The following is an 18,238-nucleotide window of genomic DNA, read 5'->3' on the forward strand; positions in this document are numbered from 1 at the left end:
CTCACGACAGGCCCCGCCATCCTTGCACCTTTTTTTAACGCAACACACACATCATACTCCGGAGAACTCCGGCAAAAGGCGGTGGGACGGGCCGCTGGGTAGAAATTCCATGCTGCGGTCCCACTGTCCAAAGCCAAGCTCTCCTATTTTAATGCATACATTGCACTGCCCTCCCCTCACAATCCCATCACGGTGCTGGGTGATGGCTGCCAGCCGGGAACCTGGCAGCCACAGTAATAGGGTGGTAGGTGGGTCCCACACTTTTTCCCTATGGCGTGGCTCCTGGGGCGTGGCCCTGGGTTGGCGCCTACATGGCGTTTCTGCTCGTCTGCGTGGCTGTCGTGCGCCTGGTGGGGATCACGTGCGGCTGGATGTGATAGGCTGCGCTCGGGTGGGGGGTCCCGGTGCTGGGATTGGCAATGGGGCGGCGTAGGGTTGGTCGCCAACGGGCTTACACTCACAAGGGATTCACATGATTACTGGGTTCTAGATCCCAGAGCTGATTTGTGTACACTAACCCATGAGTGTCCAAACCTGTCCTCAAGGGCTGCTGTGGGTCCTGGTTTTTGTTCCTACCAATCGAGCGCAGACAGTTTATCCAATGAAGTTTGCGCTAAAAGAAACAGCATCTGTCGTCTTGTTTTGTAGGAATGAAATCCAGCACCCATTGCGGCCCTGTGTGGAATAGTTTGGACACCACTGCTCTAACCCTTTCTATCATTTAGCTTAGACTCCCCCACCCCCGTCCTCTTTCCCTGGTCAACAGGCCCCCCACATGGTGTCAACCGGAAATACATTTAGCTGACGATAGCACCAACATATTAGTAGTCTAGACGTTCAATGTATTTATTGTTGTAGTTTTTCTTTTCTTCTCTTGTCTTTTCTTCTGTTCCCCCATAACCCCTTCCTGTTCTCTGCTTTGTCATAATGAACGAGGTATGTTAAATGATCACAATGGGAGTATGTCAGACTCAATGTGAAACATTAAAACTGTTCAGACCATCCGGGCACTTAGACTTCCATTCTCCGTTTCAAACAGCCTAACAGGACAGGTTAAAAAAAAAAAAAAAAAAATTGCCACATACATCAATCTTTTCTAACCCTATTTAAAAAATGACATGTATTGTCATCTGACACACACTAGTAGTAAAAAACACTGCAACAGAATGGTAACAAATTAGATCTACTGGGGGCGCCACGGCCACCCCTATAAATTTGTTGGCCACCCCACTAGCCACCCCGCTTGCCAGTATATCGTTAAGATTGTTGTTGCATCAGTAATGCATTTCATCCCAAATGCAAATCTGCCAGCACCTGCTTTTCCCCAGTAATTATTTTGTTTTGTTAAATGTACACCTTATGCCTAATACTGTATATACATAACACAATAAAACAGAATTGTTGTGGAACTCAAAATGTTGACTGGACAGTTATGGACTATGCACATTAAATCATTAGTAACATCAAATATTACACAATACACCAAAGTATATCAGTAGCGGTGTCCTTAAGTCTGATAGTTTTCCCCTGACCTTTTTAATGCAATAATATAATGAAAACCTGAAATTATGGCTTTTAGTTTTGGCCACCCGAAGACTTTAAGTGGCCCCATCTGGCCACCCCTATGAAAATTTTCTGGAGATGCCACTGCTACTGTAATGCCTCAAAACTGTAAAACAGTTGTGAGTTTTTGAATGTAAAATGGCAATTTTTTTGCCTGAAGAAAACATGTATTAGTTTAATTGAAGCCTTAAAATTGTCCTTTAATGTTAATCTTGAAAAATGTGTAAATGTTCATTTGTCTACACAGCTCTGTGATTGGCTCACATAGTGCGCACCCGCCTGAAGTCAGCTGGAATAGGCCCCTCCTAACCTATTAACCCTAATAAATTGCGTGAAGGAAAACATTACACATTTTTATTCTTTTTCTCACGTAATATATTTCTTATGAAACTATATTCAGTTTCAGTTGTTGCTGTACACATACTGTGTATACCAACATAAACACACCAAACAAATTTATGACATGTGGCTGAAAAAAAAAAGATTATTACACAAAAGACATTATAGCAAATCAGCAAATGCACAGTAAACTGAAGGTGTGTTGCATACAGTCAGAATATACAGGCATTACTGGCCGAACCAGGAGGGCCGCTTCCTGGGTCTCTCGACTATCCTCTTGTCTTTGTCCAGCTCACTTGGTGTCTCATCCGCATACAAGACAACCGTCTCCACAGTTGGGGCCCTGAGAGGACCGCCCTCCATCGCTTTAATTTGTTGACGAATCTGACCAGTCTCCTGGCACACTTTTGCATAACAGAAACCACACAGGATGTGTTTCTGCTTTAAATGGCCGCACTCTGGACATGGCTCGATGTTTTGCTGAAGGAGAGTTGCATAAGGGGAATGTTTTAGCATTAGACACATTTATTGGACACTAACAGTCAAATGACCAACATCACAAGATTTCGAGTAAAAATTGTGTATTTACAAATATACGTCCTCCCTTTTTACACTGGCAATGCCAACAGAATGTTTCTCAAATTGGACTACCTTCCATCTCCACCCAAATTCAATCGCAATTAAAAACATTGTTGAATTATTACTTCTTTCACCAAAAATTAGGATTAATGCTTTTGAAAATGGCAGATTTGATTCATTCACATAGCTTGATTATTGAATATTATTATAGTGTGAGGGATTTACCTTGTCGCTGTTTTTTGTGTAAACTGAAAATTCCAATAGTGATGACTTTCACTATTAGGGTGATAACCTCTATATAAATATTGGACATACTGAATGTTAAAAGGCAGTACATTTGTCTAGTGGTTTGTAAGCAGGTCATTGTCTCACAGTTTCGAGGTTCGCGATGCCTGCAGCCTCCTGTGTGGTGTTTTTACATGGTTTTAGGTTACGCTAAGACTATAGCTTTGAATGTAAATGATTATTTGTTTATATACGTGATTATTTGTTTATATACGTGGTATTGCTAGTATGTGTAGTCTATTAGTAGTAACGGAAGTGTGAGTGGTTTACACTAAACCCTAAAATGCTCCCAGTGGGCACGACAGCACCGTGTACAGTTGTACTGTATGTATGGGTGAATGTAAATCTGTAAAGCCCTTTTGGTACTGTACAATACAGTAGTTACTGTTGAAGTGCTATATGCAGCAAATCCTCTGCATTTATCATACTTTGTTTGTCCTGCATTCAACTGGTAACCAGTCCAAGATCTTATTCTTTGCTCATACACAGTTGGGACCAGCTTACCTTACGCCAAACAGTTTATATTACATTAGTGTTGCAACAATTATTCGATGAACTCGAGTAATTTGATTAGAAAAAAAGATTCAAATTAAAATTGGCTGCTTTTCGAGTATTGGTTTAATTTAAGTGGCGTTGTAATGATTTTTTTTGAAAGTGTTTGCATTTAGTTTTGTTGATTTGGGTGGGTACATTGCCCTCTAGCGGCGACAGTGAATATGACATCTCATTTTACATGGCTGAATCCAGCTGCTCCATGTTAAGACCAACATAAGCTAAGTTTTTGTTTTAGCTAATTTTTTTTTTTTTTTAGTTAGTTGTTTAGCCGTTTTTGTGGGAATATGTGTTTGGACCATTTGTTAAGAGCATTGTAAAAAACAAACGAACAAACAACAAACAAACAAAAGTTAGCATTTTATAGCATTTAAGCTAGCGGACATTTGCTATGTAAGTTAGCCAACTGTTCTTTTGTTGTACTTAAATCCTCATTTATTTATATTTCTATACCATTTGAGGGTTTGGTATTTTAATTTTCTATGTTCCTTATCCGCTTACTCGATTATTCGAACTAACTAGTTCATCGATTAATCGACTACTAAAATAATCGATAGCTGCAGCTAAGCCTGTCGCAATATGCAATAATTCCATTTATCGCGCGATATATAAAAATGGAGGCGATAACTTTTCCGCTGCGATTTATCGCCTCGCGTGCACGTGTGTGTGCGCGTGCGGCAGACGTGCTGTTAATAGTTCGTTACCAACTGCGCAAAATGCATCTTCGTTCCAGGTCCGCCAAAAACTAGCGCCAGAGCCAATTGTTCCCATTATATCCTATTGTTCAACGTATACCGGCCGCGTCAGTGCTCCGGAGTGACTGTGGACCATCTATGGCGCGCCGGTGTTCGGCCATTCCTTACTACGCGGCGAAACGTTCTACACAATGCTCAGGGCGCTTGCGCATGCATTCACACGCATGCGCAAATCTGTTAGAGGCGGCGATTACTCACTATTTTTGTTTTTATTTAGTTATTTAGAACCTTTTCACAGCCTCAAAGATACTTTTTGCATGTATTACCCTCTCATACTTTTAACCATTGTGTTTTTTTGTGTTAGCTTTGAAGCAGTTGACCACATTAGTCACGTAGCGTGTTTAAACCGTCCTTATTTGATATAACTACATTTAAGTATTTTCTGCAGGCATTTTTTTAGTACCTTATTCCTGTATGCATCTAAACAAAACAAGTTTAGAGCGCACGGTAGTACTTTAGGTCTCAAATTCGACTAATGTAGGACGTTTCGCCGATGTAGAATATTTTGGCAGAACACCGGTGTTGTTGACGTGCGGGCGCTCCCGTCAGGAGTGACATTTCACGCGGGGCGGCTATTTTTCGGCACAACGCTGGATATTTACAATTAAGTCCGCCAAAACATTGTTACCGACTTGGCTGCTACGAATAACCTCACTTTGACAAAGAACAGCTGAATGAAATTACCGGTAAGAGCGCTGTGCTTCAAACTCGTCCTGTATATGAAAGCCCTCATATGCTGGTGTTGTGTAGTAATGAGCAGACGTGACTTTCGCGGCGCTTGCTAACTTTTTTAATGCGCGCACACACTAGATATCATGAAATGGCAAACTAGATGTGCTACTTCCCATGCCATTGGCTACGTGAGCCCAGAGTGATTATAGGACATGTAGTCCATATACTACATCGATGAATTCTAAACTGTCATTTGTCACATGAGATTAAGAAGGCCAAATCAATCCATACCGGTGCCTATAGATAATGTTGCAAGTATTGTTAATTCAGTACGTGACACAAATGGATTCGGACCATAAATAGGATGTCTTGCTCATGTAGTAAACCTAGCTACTAAGAGAGCTGTAGCAATCAACGGTGTGCCCTGCCTCACTTTACAAACAGTAAAGATTGTTCTCAGCACTTTTATGCAATTTTTTTTCATATCAGTAAGAAGTAAGCACATAAATATTATGCACTAAAATGCATGTTTATATGATGGCAATTTAATTTTTGCTCGTTAGCAAAAAAAAAAAAAAAAAAATACAATTGTTTTTTGTTTTTTTACAGAGCATTAAATGTATTGAATCGGATCGAAAATCATGTCCCTCGTATCAAAATTCGTACCGAACCATGACTTAACTGTATCATTGCATCCCTATGGAACACCATTGCAGAAGCTATGACGGGAAATTTTTTTCTAAATGCTGAAGTTGTTAAGTGCATTTTTTTTTTTTTCAACACATTTTATTTATTCTGTGTTTCTGTGCGGTATAAATATTGTTGTTTTTTACTTAAGAGGTATGGTCTATTGTTTTTAGTTGTGATTTCTTAAAAAGTAGATTTGAATTTAAGAGTAAATATCGCGTTTAAATGGGTGTACTTCATCTATTAATATATACTGTATTCGCACTGTGTTATTGTAAATTGGTTTAAAAAATTGGGGGGGGGGCAATAATATCGCATATCGCAATAATTTATGAGAATAATTATCGCACACTAAAATTTGTTATCGCGACAGGCCTAGCTGCAGCTCTGTATTACATTATAATATTTTCGTACGCCCCCCCCCCCCCCCCAAAAAAAATGTCCATCAATTTAATGTAGATTCTGTGACTTTTCAATTTTTCAAAGCAAATGTTTGTATCATAGATTACATTAAATTAAGAAATCACATGGGCATCACTTCAGGAGCACCTTGACTTTGATTAGTTTGCTCTCAGCCCTCCTCCTCGTTCTGTTGACCTCGATGGTACGTCTCTTCTTAGGTGCTGCCATCCAAAAGATGCTGTCCAGAAGTCCGGGGGGTCGCTCCTTGCTTTGCCCCTCCTCCAGTTGTTGCTCTTCGATATGAGGGAGCAGACTTCGGCCATTAATGGCTAGAGCTGGAACTACACGAGACAATCGCGTCGTTGCCCGGCCATTCGTTTGAAAGACATCCGTTTTTACAGCGGTAAAAACTCACCGAGCTGTCGTTCTATTCCTGCCACCTGTAGAATTCTGTTCTCAATGTGTAGCAAGGAGAATCTTAAGCTTTGCAATAATGCCGCTAAATTCATCATTTTGCTCACATCACACACATCAAACTGCTGCTCACGGTCACACAGATACAGACGTCACTAAAGCGCGACAGAGCCGACAAGTTTTTTTCCTTCTTCTACTTCATTTTGGTAACACCTATCACGTTATTGCCGTCTAGCGGTGGATACTTGCTACTGTTTCATGTTTAAACGTTTGTTTCCTGTGTTTTTAGTTTCGAATGGAAAAAAATATTACAGCCCACGTGGAAATTATGTGCTCCAATTAGATGCTTTGCGTTCAAAGCGGGACAGGCTGTGCAAGGACACTCATAGGTGGTAGTGTTGTTAGCCAGCTCACTAGAGTGGAGAGAAAAATGTGCATTAGGAAATAATTTAAATGATCAGAGCGGAAGAAAGTATAATATACAAAAAAAAAAAACTTTTGATAAATACTACTAAATACACTGCTTGCTTTTTGGTCGAGTTGTAAAATTGGTGCATGATACTCTTGGACAGTAGGTGGCGGTATGCACATTCCAGTTGCTTGAAATCCGCCATTAATCGGAAGAGGAAGAAATACGGAAAACGAAGATGGCGGAGCGTGGCTACAGTTTCTCTTTGACTACGTTTAGGTAAACTTTATATAATAGACATTAAATTAAAAATATGCGTTGAATATTTTGTTAGGCATTTATTTTTTGAATTGTGGTAAAGGAAAAATATGTAGGTTGTCTTTATGTTGGTAGCTTTAGCATCTGATGTCGATGCACTGCCATTACCTGGAAGTGCAATGAATCAGCTACAAATACGGTTAGCATGTTGCTAACCATTATATATGCGAGTATTTTATCAGTGATGTCAAGTAAACCGAACTTGTCCAAGAGAAGATGATCAGATTGGTTAATAAGTTTTGCTTGCCAATCTAAGAAGTTAGGTTACGACCGTCTGTTTATATCATGCTAACTTTTGGTTTTACTTTCATTTGGAGACAGTCGCCAAATGAGGTGTTTTTGCATCACTTTCTTCCCGAATAAATTTAATTCAGTGTCCGTGTCTTTTCACAGCCCTTCAGGTAAACTAGTGCAGATTGAATATGCACTAGCTGCTGTAGCTGCTGGAGCCCCCTCAGTCGGCATTAAAGGTAACGATTTCCCAATTTTCGAATAGAAAAGAATAGCCCTTTATTGTCATTTTACAGTTGTACAATGAAATTATGGAGCATCTCCCTTTACAGTGCAGATTTAGGTAAGTTAAAATCTTAAAAGTTATTTACAAAGTAATGAAACTACTTACATATTTTGAGCAAATTAAAAAAAAAATGCAACACACATCTCACTGAAGAGTGATTCACTCGGATTCAGATTAACTCATTCACTCCCAGCCATTTTCACCGGAGCAAGGCCCTTCGCTCCTGGCCATTTTACTGGATTTTGACTGATTTTGCAAGGCCCACAAAAAATTCTGTTCTATTGCTATATAAACATGGAACCCACCAAAAGAAAGATTAGACTCACTTCTTTCAGCAGAAAAAAAGTAAGTTCATATCTTTTTCCATTCTTTAGAAATCAGGATTAGAAAATAGCTTAGTTTGAGCAATTTTCCAATTTCTGATGAAAAAACGGAGAAAACGAGCTTTTTGTAAACGCAAAAATTTCAAACATAAATTTGACTTTAACACGGCTATTTTTTGCTTCACTGACATCCCAAACATCTGAATAATGTTTTCCTTTTACAAAATAACATGAACAATCAGCCAAATAGAGCTTTTGATAGCAAAGTAACAATTTATTCACACATACCTAACTGAGAGATGACGTTTGGTGGCTGCGACAGCGGTTGAACTTTTCCCTCATTGCCGACTGTCTCGTAAAGATGGATTTTCTTTTAGTCTTTTTTTTTTTTGTGGTGACCACTGTCTCGTTTGCCTGGGGAACTTATGTTCCTGGGGGGGAACTGGTTTGGCCGTGCGTATTTCCGTGCAGGACACTCGAGCGTGCGGTGGACCTGAGCAGCAAGCTGCGGAGGGGCTCTGCTAACTTCCCTAATAAAGTTGTACTGTTTGAATTGGGTTGTGAGGTCTTAACAAATGCGCTACTGCCCTCCAGTGGCCAGTTTTATTGCTTTAAAATTGGTTTTAAGGCTTTTTTTTTTGTTTCCGCGATAGATCGGAAGCTCTAGATGCTTCTTGTACAAAAAAACGCAAAAGACGTATAAATACGTTTGTGGGACAGTTAAGCATTTAAAAATAGAACGTCTTTATACGTTTCTGGGAGCAAATGAGTTAAATAGGACTGCGGCAAACCTGTTTTTATTTTGATAGTTGACTAATTTCAGTATTTCGCAATTAGCTGACGAATCAGACAAAATATAAAACACATCATTCCAGCAAGCAGCTTCTCTCATATAACAATGGTTATATTTAAAGACAATCAAGCTCATACTACATTCAACTTATATGACATTTTCAGCTTGTGCCAGAATTTCTGAAATGTTTATAAATGATGATGCAATTAAAAAAAAAAAAAAACTGTTCAAAGAGTACGTAGGATTTTAGTAGATGAACACTCCTGCACATGTTCCTTCACACATTGACACATTTGACGTGAATCACTACTACTGCGCAATTGCTAGAGACTGAGGCAGGCACCATTTCAGACAAAAGGCGGGAGGCAGCTTTGAAAGAAACAATGCATTAAAATAAAATAAAAGATGTCACTTATTCAATTAGTTGTCTCCGAACTTGATTGTCCACATCAGAGTGGCTAGTGACATATTCCTACAGATATTACAAATTTGATTAAAGATTCTGAACAGTTTAGAACAGGGGTGGGCAAACCAGTCCTCAAGGACTGCAGTGGGTCCTGGTCTTTGTTACAAATGATCCAGCACAGGTAGTTTAACCAATGAGGGGCCTTTGGAAACAAGACACACCTGACTGCAATCAACTGATTGCACTTGCATGACACCGCATTGCTGAAAAAGTGTTCTCTTGATGGGTTGCAACGAAAACCCGCACCCACTATGGCCCTTTGTGGAATAGTTTGCCCACCCTTGGCTTACAACAGGGGCATCAATCATCAGTTACCGTATTCATCCATAATACACAGATTGTTGTATACTGTACAGCTGCAAGTGATAAAGGCCAGGCTCATATTTTAAAATACTTCAGGAGGGCTGATGGCTTTCTAACGTGTTTTCAGCTTCCAATGGGGTGGTCCTGGCGACAGAAAAGAAACAGAAGTCTATTCTCTATGATGAGCAGAGTGTTCACAAAGTGGAGCCCATCACAAAGCACATAGGCATGGTTTATAGTGGGATGGGGCCTGACTACAGGTGGGGATTTTTTCAGTGTTTCGTCTGTCAAATAGCACATTTCACCGTTTCAACTGTTGTTATTCAGTACTTTCACAAAAGTTAAATAAGTATTGTATTCATAGGGTTTTGGTCCGACGAGCAAGGAAGCTGGCACAACAGTACTTCCTTGTTTACCAAGAACCTATTCCCACAGGCCAGCTTGTCCAGCGAGTGGCATCTGTAATGCAGGAGTACACACAGTCTGGGTGAGTAACACACTGTCTCATCATCGACTATTAGCTAATGTGTGTGAGTGGGTGATGGATAGGCCACACTGAGTGAAAACTACTGTTGGTGACTGTTTGCTTAGCACGTCAAAATCTAGTTTTGAGCCTCTATATGCAATGAAATGTACTGATTTTTTTTTTTTTATTGAACCACAAAAACGTTGCTGTGATTGTAAATATAAAAGATTGCCACAGAATAAACAAACGTGTGACAATAAATGTGAGCTTGTAGATACTGTATGTTTGAGGCTATCCAAAATGATGCCCCTATTCACTCACCAGCTTTTACAATGGGGGGTTCAGCGTCTCCAACACCAATTCATACTTTATTAGGTGGTACGGAAGATGGAGGAATGGTATTTTTAATGGCATGCCATGGGATTATTTTCCTTTGTTTCCTCTGCAGTGGAGTGCGTCCATTTGGGGTCTCTTTGTTGATAGCTGGATGGGATGAAGACCAACCCTACCTGTTCCAGTCAGATCCCTCAGTATGTTCAGTTCAGAATTTTCTTAAGACATGATTAATGCTTTTTTGCTATTCATCCTGATAATATACTTCTTCTTCTTGTTCTTCTTTTAGTCTATTTCACATGATTACAAAAGAATAATTAAATTGACTGCTGTCCCTTTGTTCTGTCCCAGGGGGCATATTTTGCATGGAAAGCCACAGCCATGGGGAAGAACTATGTAAATGGAAAAACATTCCTTGAAAAAAGGTATCTTGTTTGATACTCGTATAATGCCTTGCATTCTTTTATATGCCATGACAATGATATGCTAAGTATCTCTTAGTTTGAACCACAATTTAAAAAAAATATTTTTGTCAAGGTCTAATTATTTGACAGACTGAATGTGTACTTCAGGAATGCCTACAATTTCTCTGCCTTCATTTGTCCTGACAGTCACTCAAAACTGGATTATCCTTTTCAGTTTTAATCCTGGAGACCATTTTTTCCCACCATGTGCCATCCCCACAAACCTTTTCCAATTTTTATAGTTGGTTCCCCTTTTAAAACAAGTCAATCAGCTCTTTGGTTTGAGGGACAGCCGACAATGACGTCATTTCCAAAATGTCTTAACTGGAAGTTGATATGTTCAAATTAGTATTTCAACTCTGCACTGTTAAACTTTAATTTTGAAAAAAAAAAAGAACTATAAATCAGTTAGGTTAAACAGGACTTATTACTTTTTGACTGTCCCTCGTAAAATAATACACCAGACATTGGACATGAGGATTTTGGTGTGTGTACGTTGTCACTTTACAACATACCACACAATTTTGCAATATATTTAAATACCATTTACTGCTCTTATGTGTCTTACATTGTTGTTTTTTTTATTTTTATTTTGTGTTGTTCTACAGGTATAACAATGACCTGGAATTGGAAGATGCCATCCACACAGCCATCCTAACATTGAAGGTATATTTCTTGGTCATAAATGTCCAGAAATTAATGTCTTCTATGCTTTATATACACACCGTTTAATGTTGGCTTACAGGAAAGTTTTGAAGGTCAGATGACTGAGGAGAACATTGAGGTTGGCATCTGTAACGAGGCCGGGTTCAAGAGACTGACCCCAGCAGAAGTCAAAGACTACCTGGCAGCCATCGCATAGGCACCTATGACATGGTGATGGGGCTTGCTTAGTAAATGCATTAATCAATTAAAAAAATAGAGGTATATTATAGCAGCCAGCAACTGCATAAAACATATTCCCCTAAAATGTGACATTTTTTAGTCGTTTCCAAGAAAACTGATTGGATGGTTTGGGGCTGTATGTACGTTATGAAAGCAAACACCTGTGTGCAAGTACACTGCCCCTCAAATTATATCAACTGTGTTAGTGTAATGAAAGTAACATTTTTGGTTTTCCAGTGAACTCTTGGATTAGAAATTGTTGTTTCAGTCAGTGAAATCAATCTATGACACTTGTGCCCATTACCTCATTGGCGGCCATTGACGGTGATGGATGGATGGTGATGAATCCATTACGACTCCCAGTGAATTATTGACGCCAGCCATCAGTCAAAATGGGTTGGGATTATTGAAGCCAATGTGGCAAATCCAATTAAAGAAAAATCTTCTTACAAGGATTTTTTTTTTTACATGATAAGCAGAATACCGTTTTCATGCAATATGGAAAAGAAAAAGGATGTCAAGTGCGGAAAATCGTGAACAGGTTGAATGTGTTGGATAAGTTATGTCAGCATTAGATAATACGATGATCGCACATCAGTTTTTATTGAGATTTATCGCTGATTGAGAGCATACATGGATTCGTGCAGATAAAGCCATAATTTGGAAGTTTCTGTCAAACAAATGCATCAATTGGATTATGACAGCAGCTCCTAAAATTCCACTACATAGCAGCAAACAAGTATTTAAGAAAGGGCAGAAATATGTGCCACCAAAAATTTGAACAGGCGGAATTTAAAAAAATGCCTATAAATTTGAAATTCTACTGTTTAATTTAAAAAGTTAAAAAAAAAAAAAAAATACAAGTATTTAAACAATCTATGTGATATTGAATAATGACCCTTGGAGGTCGTGTACCCTCTGCTTCACATCACAGACGCAACTGTTGTCTTGAGGTCAATGTCAGTCCAATAATATCAGTTTTTCCCCTCTACAGAGTCGACGTCGTTCGGAGTGAAACCGCAAGTCTTCACTGACAAGATATCTGACATCCCTAGACTCATGTTTGACAGAAACTGCAAGCTCTCATCAGCATTTGTGTAATTCCTAACTAGCTATCCAGTTGGATGCTGGAGGTTATCCCTCTTAAACATAACGTTGCCTGAAAAGCAATTTTGCAAAATGTCCTTTTCCGTATAGGAAGGATACAGTTTGTATTTTCCTCTTTTGTTAATTACTCATTGAAATAATAATAAAAAACGTTATGTTGTGTGGTTGTATTATTATTTTTGTCAACGTCATCTTAAAGTGTTCGAACGTCCAAACAAACGGCTGCAGTGAAAGCAAGTTTTGGCAGGAAAGTCGCTGATCGCAGTCTGAAGTAGATATGAGCGCGCTCGCTTCAGCTACCAGTGGTGGTACGCCGGACAAACTCACATGTATGCTTGCGCCAACTTGAAGCGAACGGCTAATTAGTTGTCTTTTGTTATTTCACAAGTTGCGGTCATGTTACGTGTAAACATAGTTTACTTTTAGAACCATGGGCAGTGAGTGCTGTTGGGGTGACGGGGTCCGTGAACAATTTAAACCTTGGTTCTATTTGTCCTCGCGCAAGCAGCTCTCTTACCCAACTGCCGCTCTGTTGACGTTTGTGGCGCCAGAAATCAAGGGCTGAGGGGCGCTTCACTCGTGTGTGTTAGCGGCCGCGAATATACGCGTATCTTTTCGAAGCTGGTGACGTTCAATTTTAGATGCATTTCAGTGCTGTAGTGACCGACAGGCCGTCATTCGTGCGTTTATAACTTAGGGCCGGAGTCAACATGGTAATACTACGCAGTAGCGGCGGTGGTTTAGTCGTTCAACCGGTGGTATCAGCTCCAAATAGGAGGTCGATGGAGTTGGACACGAGCTCGGAGTTTCTGTCTCTTGTTCCCACTTTGCAGAGAAAATCTCCCCGGTCAACACGGACCTCCCGTGCTCTGGATGATAGCCTGGGCAGCCCTGAGCATAACAAAGTGACGGTAAGCTAAAGAGCAGCAATGTAACCTCTCCATGATGGGCACATCATGTTCTCATGGCACTTGCTTTTATGCAGTTGCTAGCCTACAAAGATGAGTAAAGCGACGCTGTCAAACTATGTAATGGCCACCCATAACAACGTGTTTTATTCAAATTTGCATTTGTGTGACATGTTCTCAATGCTAAACGGAAGCTATTCACATACTAGTCAACAGCATAGGGTAAAACTGGCAGTAGCCAAACATAAGTTTTAAGGGGGTCTTTTGAGAGTATGGAATGTATCATGCGATCTACCCGCTGTAGATAAGGTTGAATAGTGAAATTTCCAACCGGTCAACACGGTCCCTGAAGTGATCTTTATGTTTTGAATTGACTCGTCTTCCCCAGGACAATAGTACTAGGGGTGCAACGGTTCAGTTAGCCCACGGTTCGGTTTGAACCTCGGTTTTGGGATCACGGTTTCGGTTTCCATTTTGCTTTTTTTTTTTTTTTTTTTTTTTTAACTGCCTTTATTTATTATTATTATTTTTTTAAATGAAACAAACACTTAAAATGTAAACATTTTCGACTGTTAAAATGCCTCTTAGCTCTTTGGCAAGTGTAGTGACTGACTACTGAAATACACACACAGTAGTAAAAAAGTTACTTGGCAAAGTAACTGGTGATACCTTTCATGTTTTTTTTTCATTAAAAAAACAAAAAACAAACCCAAAGCATAGTAACCTTTGCTATGTTTGGAGGTAATTTAATGTTGTGAATCAACCGTTAAAGTTGATAAAATTGCTCCCGTTTTTGCCTTAGTTCCCTTCTGTCTACTTTTGACATGTGAAAATTTCAAAACTGTTTCATCCTTTAAAGATAGACTCAAGTCAAGATTTTGCCGATTTAGGAGTATTTTGGATAAAAAGTTGCTTAGGTTCGCTCGGAAGGTTTACTACAACAGAGCCTTTCTGAGAAGTTTACTGCTCTAAAATGGCGGCTGTTTACTAACGCTACCGTGTGTCATTTCGCATGTAGTTCTATATGCATTAGGTATCTAGGCGTAGATTGTATGATGTCGGCCACAGTCAGGAAATATTGGAGCCGCCTAGCATCGCGTTTGCTACAAACCAAATGCGTGACCAAATCCAAACGGATGAAAAAAAAAACAAAAACGCAATGCACGAAAAACGTGCAGATTTTGAACGTAACGTACGGCGTACACATTTAAAAGTCAGTGCTCACTTGTACAAATAACGCCGAGACCGTACAACTTGACAGGTATGAATTATAGTGGACCGTCACAGTTAGGTAGTAGCACTCTGTAGCACGGGACGTCCAAGTATCAGCGGTCAGGGCGAAACTATGTGCTTTCGCATAACCATCGAATGTCGGGGATTATGTTGTTGGCGAAATATGTCCGCGAGGGAACAATATAACGCGGGTCAAGCGTTGCAATTAAATGAACTAAGCCCGCATCTTCAACCACGGAATATGGTTGCATGTCTTTTGCAATGCACATCCCCACTGCGTGGGTTATTTTCTTGTGTTTTTCTGACCTGATATTGTAAGGCTTTTGGAACGCCTCTTCTATAGACCCGTGTGTTTTCACTGGTGTCATCTTCGGGGTTGTCCTGCTCTGAGAAAGCGATGTCTGTGGGTGATGCCGGCTGAGGTGCCCAAGTCATGTTAGAAGTGTTGCCGTTAGCATAGGGTATTTTTTTTTCAATATTTTCTCTCCGTCTGCACTGTAGTCCACGGGGAAACTGAAATGTTGCCACACCGCAGATTTGAAAGAAGCCGGTGCCTCCTCAAAAATCGGTCTGTCGACTCCTCCGCTCGCCATAACTTTTTTTTGTTTTCTTTCTTGTTTCACTTTCACCTCGCTCGTAAGCGAGAGAGGGCGTTACTCGGCTCCTATTACACAGGTGCTTGACAGCGATTGGACATTTACTCGCGGGGCGGGAATTTCTCCACAGCTGCGCTTCACGTCACACACAGGCACACAGAGTTTGACCAATTCATTCCACAAGCGTTCGGAATAAATTACTGTAATTGCAAAACCAAAAAGGCGCGGTTCATAAAGGCATATTGAACCGTACAGGGCGAACCGTACGGTTCGGTTTTGAACCGCAAACCGTTGCACTGCTAAATAGTACTGTAGTAACCTTGCTGATAAAAGATAAATTCCCACTTAATGAGCTTCAAAGAGGTATCTTAAGTTCACCATATTTGCATGTTACTGTCCTGAGTTGTACAGTAATATCTGAAACAGTTACGGCCTAAAAATTGGGTTTGTCTTAATTTTACAGCTCTCCAATTCAAAACTTTTACTATCTAATTACCCCCTTATGACACTGCGTTGCAATGAGCAGTAGGGGTGTGACAAAATATCGAAATGGTGATATATCGTGATACTTTTTATCCCAAAAGGTTATCGATATGCTGCTGTCAAGAATCGAGATATCGTTTTGAAAAGTTGTCAATGTTTGAAAAAAACAAAAAAAACATCAAGTTGCTACCAAAATCTTTCACCATAATAGTGTCTCAGTTAACTTAAGGCTGCCATTGACGGTGCTCGACGCCCAATCCATTTAGACTGGGAACGTTCGTTCATTGAAAATTGGAGCATTCACAGTCATTCGGTCTGATTTTCGGGGCATTTACAGGTCACTTGCTGTTCATTTACAGGTCATTTCCTGTTGAGTTTGAGTCACTGCCTATTCATTTGGGTGATTCCCAGGTCACGTCCTGTTCTGTAACTCAAAATAAACAGGAAGTGACCCGTAAAATACCTCAAAATCAACAGGAAGTAACTAAAAATCAACAGATAAATGATCTTAAATGGCCCAAAATTACCTCATTGCCGGGCATTGGCTGCCACTGATGGCCATAGATGTTCAATCCGTTTGAAGTGGGAGGGATGGCAGCGAATTAACGAATGTTCATTCTCTGCCAGCCTCTCAGTTCAAATGGATTGGACGTCTACTAGTGATAAACTCATTCCAATTCACAGCAGAAACTTGTTTTTCTGTTTATTAGTTGTTTGTCAGAAAATTGTAGAATGATTTCCTGACCAATGTATCGATAATCGTTTTATCGCCATATCGTCAGATCATCGTTATCGTGAGCTTTGTATCTCAAATTGTATCGCGAGGTACCAAGAGGTTCCCAATCATAATGAGCAGTGAAGTAAATTTTCCCCTGCATGCTTTAATGGTACAGTATGTCTCTCATGAGCGGGCAGTCTTAATGTCGAAAGGAATATCCATGACATTTAGATCACATTTTGTACAAAGGCCACGGTGTTAATTATTTTTCAAATATAAAATTCCAAAGTATAAACTCATCTAAATTTTTCATGCAGGCGGGAAGCTGTCTCTACGACTTCCGAAAGACAAGAGGCCAACGGGTCAAGCTAGAGGTCTCCTTTAGTGACATAGAACCAAAGACTGGAGGCTACCCAACAAGGTGAATCACTAATCATAAGCATTTGACGATAAATGAGAGGCCTAACGAGTGACCTTCTTGACAAGAGTGAGGTTTTCCACCTGATGCTAACTGTCCAAGTATGCCCTCCTCTCTGATACATTTGTTTAAATGAACAAGGACTACTTTTATTTTCTTCATGTAACTAAATGTTAATATTGACCTGCTGTTGTGGGTATTCTATCTATCTATCAACACATCCATTTTGTGCATTTAGGAAATCTTCCAGGCTACAGAAGGAAGACAAATCATCCTGCGACAAACTTCAAGGGGGTACGTCAAGAAGTCTCCAATTTCACATGCATTATGTTTATTGGGAAAGAATTTTTAGAAGCGGGTGCGGGTATGGTCTATAAGGCCATAATCTAGTTTCTTTTACCATTCAAGATGTTCCAGATGAGGTTGAAGGAACTTCCACTCCCAAAAGAAGCCGTGTAAACTTAGGGAGCCCTGAAGACGAGGAGGAACACTCTTTACGACGTAGTTCCAGAATCACCCAATACAAATTAAATTCCCGGAACCAGTCGGTTCTCTATGACCGCCTCATCACCAAGTGAGTTTTCTAACCATTTTGTCTCTCTGAATATGATAAACAACACTGATTAAAGTTCACCAATTGACATCGATATTAAATATGCCCTTATTGTCTAATGATTTGTTAAAGTGGTTTATTCATTAAACAAGGGCTGAGGAAATTTTTTGTGGTCTCCTTAGTACGGCTGAAGCTGTACTACAAAAAATGGATGACATGAAGAAGCTGCGTCGCAGATTGAACAGCGAAGAAAAGGTAATGAACCTTTATGAAAATTAAAAAAAAAAAAAAAATCATACTTAGCACTGTTGAAACGTAAATATAATGGGAAAATCCATTGGCAGTGTATCAAATACTTGTTCTCCCCACTGTAGATGAGTGGGAAGGCTGAGTATTACTTTTTTACATATAGTTCGTGTTGTCCAGGTGGGTACAATTAATTGAAAATAATGTACTGTTTTCCTGCTGAGTGTGCATTATCATCACCAAGTTTGCGTTGTCCTTGTAGACCAGGGGTGTCCAAACTTTTTGCAAAGGGGGCCAGATTTGGTGTGGTAAAAATGTGGGGGGCCGACCTTGGCTGACGTCCCTTATGTAGAACAATATATTCAGGCAAATTTTAGCAAGTCATTCTGTGTGTCACATTTGCTTTTTTTTTTTTTTACTTAATAATTTCAACAATCTCGCAATTAGCCTT

The 18,238-nt window shown here is 39.9% G+C and overlaps 3 protein-coding genes across 4 annotated transcripts in view; 2 read left to right on the forward strand and 1 right to left on the reverse strand.

Moving 5' to 3' along the window:
* Window positions 1-1,892: 1,892 nt before the first annotated feature.
* Window positions 1,893-6,428, reverse strand: mrpl32 (mitochondrial ribosomal protein L32). Its single transcript, XM_057833400.1, has 3 exons — window positions 6,250-6,428; window positions 5,982-6,175; window positions 1,893-2,382 (listed from the first exon to the last, which is right to left on the reverse strand). Exons 1-3 carry the CDS (start codon window positions 6,344-6,346, stop codon window positions 2,131-2,133), a joined length of 543 nt encoding a protein of 180 aa, XP_057689383.1. The 5' UTR covers window positions 6,347-6,428; the 3' UTR covers window positions 1,893-2,130.
* A 417-nt stretch (window positions 6,429-6,845) lies between these two features.
* On the forward strand, window positions 6,846-12,792 carry psma2a (proteasome 20S subunit alpha 2a). Its single transcript, XM_057833399.1, has 9 exons — window positions 6,846-6,936; window positions 7,369-7,445; window positions 9,505-9,637; window positions 9,742-9,864; window positions 10,292-10,373; window positions 10,528-10,601; window positions 11,249-11,306; window positions 11,386-11,516; window positions 12,520-12,792. Exons 1-8 carry the CDS (start codon window positions 6,896-6,898, stop codon window positions 11,500-11,502), a joined length of 705 nt encoding a protein of 234 aa, XP_057689382.1. The 5' UTR covers window positions 6,846-6,895; the 3' UTR covers window positions 11,503-11,516; window positions 12,520-12,792.
* A 118-nt stretch (window positions 12,793-12,910) lies between these two features.
* Window positions 12,911-18,238, forward strand: part of LOC130914318 (ATPase family AAA domain-containing protein 2-like) — a 28,349-nt gene continuing 23,021 nt past the window's right edge. For both annotated transcript variants that reach the window (XM_057833393.1, XM_057833392.1), the window contains exons 1-5: window positions 12,911-13,543; window positions 16,888-16,991; window positions 17,227-17,282; window positions 17,397-17,562; window positions 17,724-17,796. In XM_057833393.1, coding sequence (XP_057689376.1) covers window positions 13,343-13,543; window positions 16,888-16,991; window positions 17,227-17,282; window positions 17,397-17,562; window positions 17,724-17,796 — 600 coding nt within the window. In that variant the 5' untranslated portion in view covers window positions 12,911-13,342. The remainder of the gene's footprint in view (window positions 13,544-16,887; window positions 16,992-17,226; window positions 17,283-17,396; window positions 17,563-17,723; window positions 17,797-18,238) is intronic.

Source organism: Corythoichthys intestinalis, chromosome 4 (assembly GCF_030265065.1).
Source record: "Corythoichthys intestinalis isolate RoL2023-P3 chromosome 4, ASM3026506v1, whole genome shotgun sequence".
NCBI classification, from domain to species: domain Eukaryota; kingdom Metazoa; phylum Chordata; class Actinopteri; order Syngnathiformes; family Syngnathidae; genus Corythoichthys; species Corythoichthys intestinalis.

Bases quoted from the DNA above. Each gene is read 5' to 3' on its own strand.
- mrpl32 (XM_057833400.1), bottom strand. From the start codon at position 6,346: ATGATGAATTTAGCGGCATTATTGCAAAGCTTAAGATTCTCCTTGCTA. The intron at 6,176-6,249 runs GTGAGTTTTTAC...TGTCTCGTGTAG, and splicing joins AGGAATAGAACGACAGCTCG to TTCCAGCTCTAGCCATTAAT. The intron at 2,383-5,981 runs GTGCTCCTGAAG...ACTCTCCTTCAG, and splicing joins GCAAACTAATCAAAGTCAAG to CAAAACATCGAGCCATGTCC.
- psma2a (XM_057833399.1), top strand. From the start codon at position 6,896: ATGGCGGAGCGTGGCTACAGTTTCTCTTTGACTACGTTTAG. The intron at 7,446-9,504 runs GTAACGATTTCC...ACGTGTTTTCAG, and splicing joins CCCCTCAGTCGGCATTAAAG to CTTCCAATGGGGTGGTCCTG. The intron at 10,374-10,527 runs GTATGTTCAGTT...GTTCTGTCCCAG, and splicing joins TGTTCCAGTCAGATCCCTCA to GGGGCATATTTTGCATGGAA.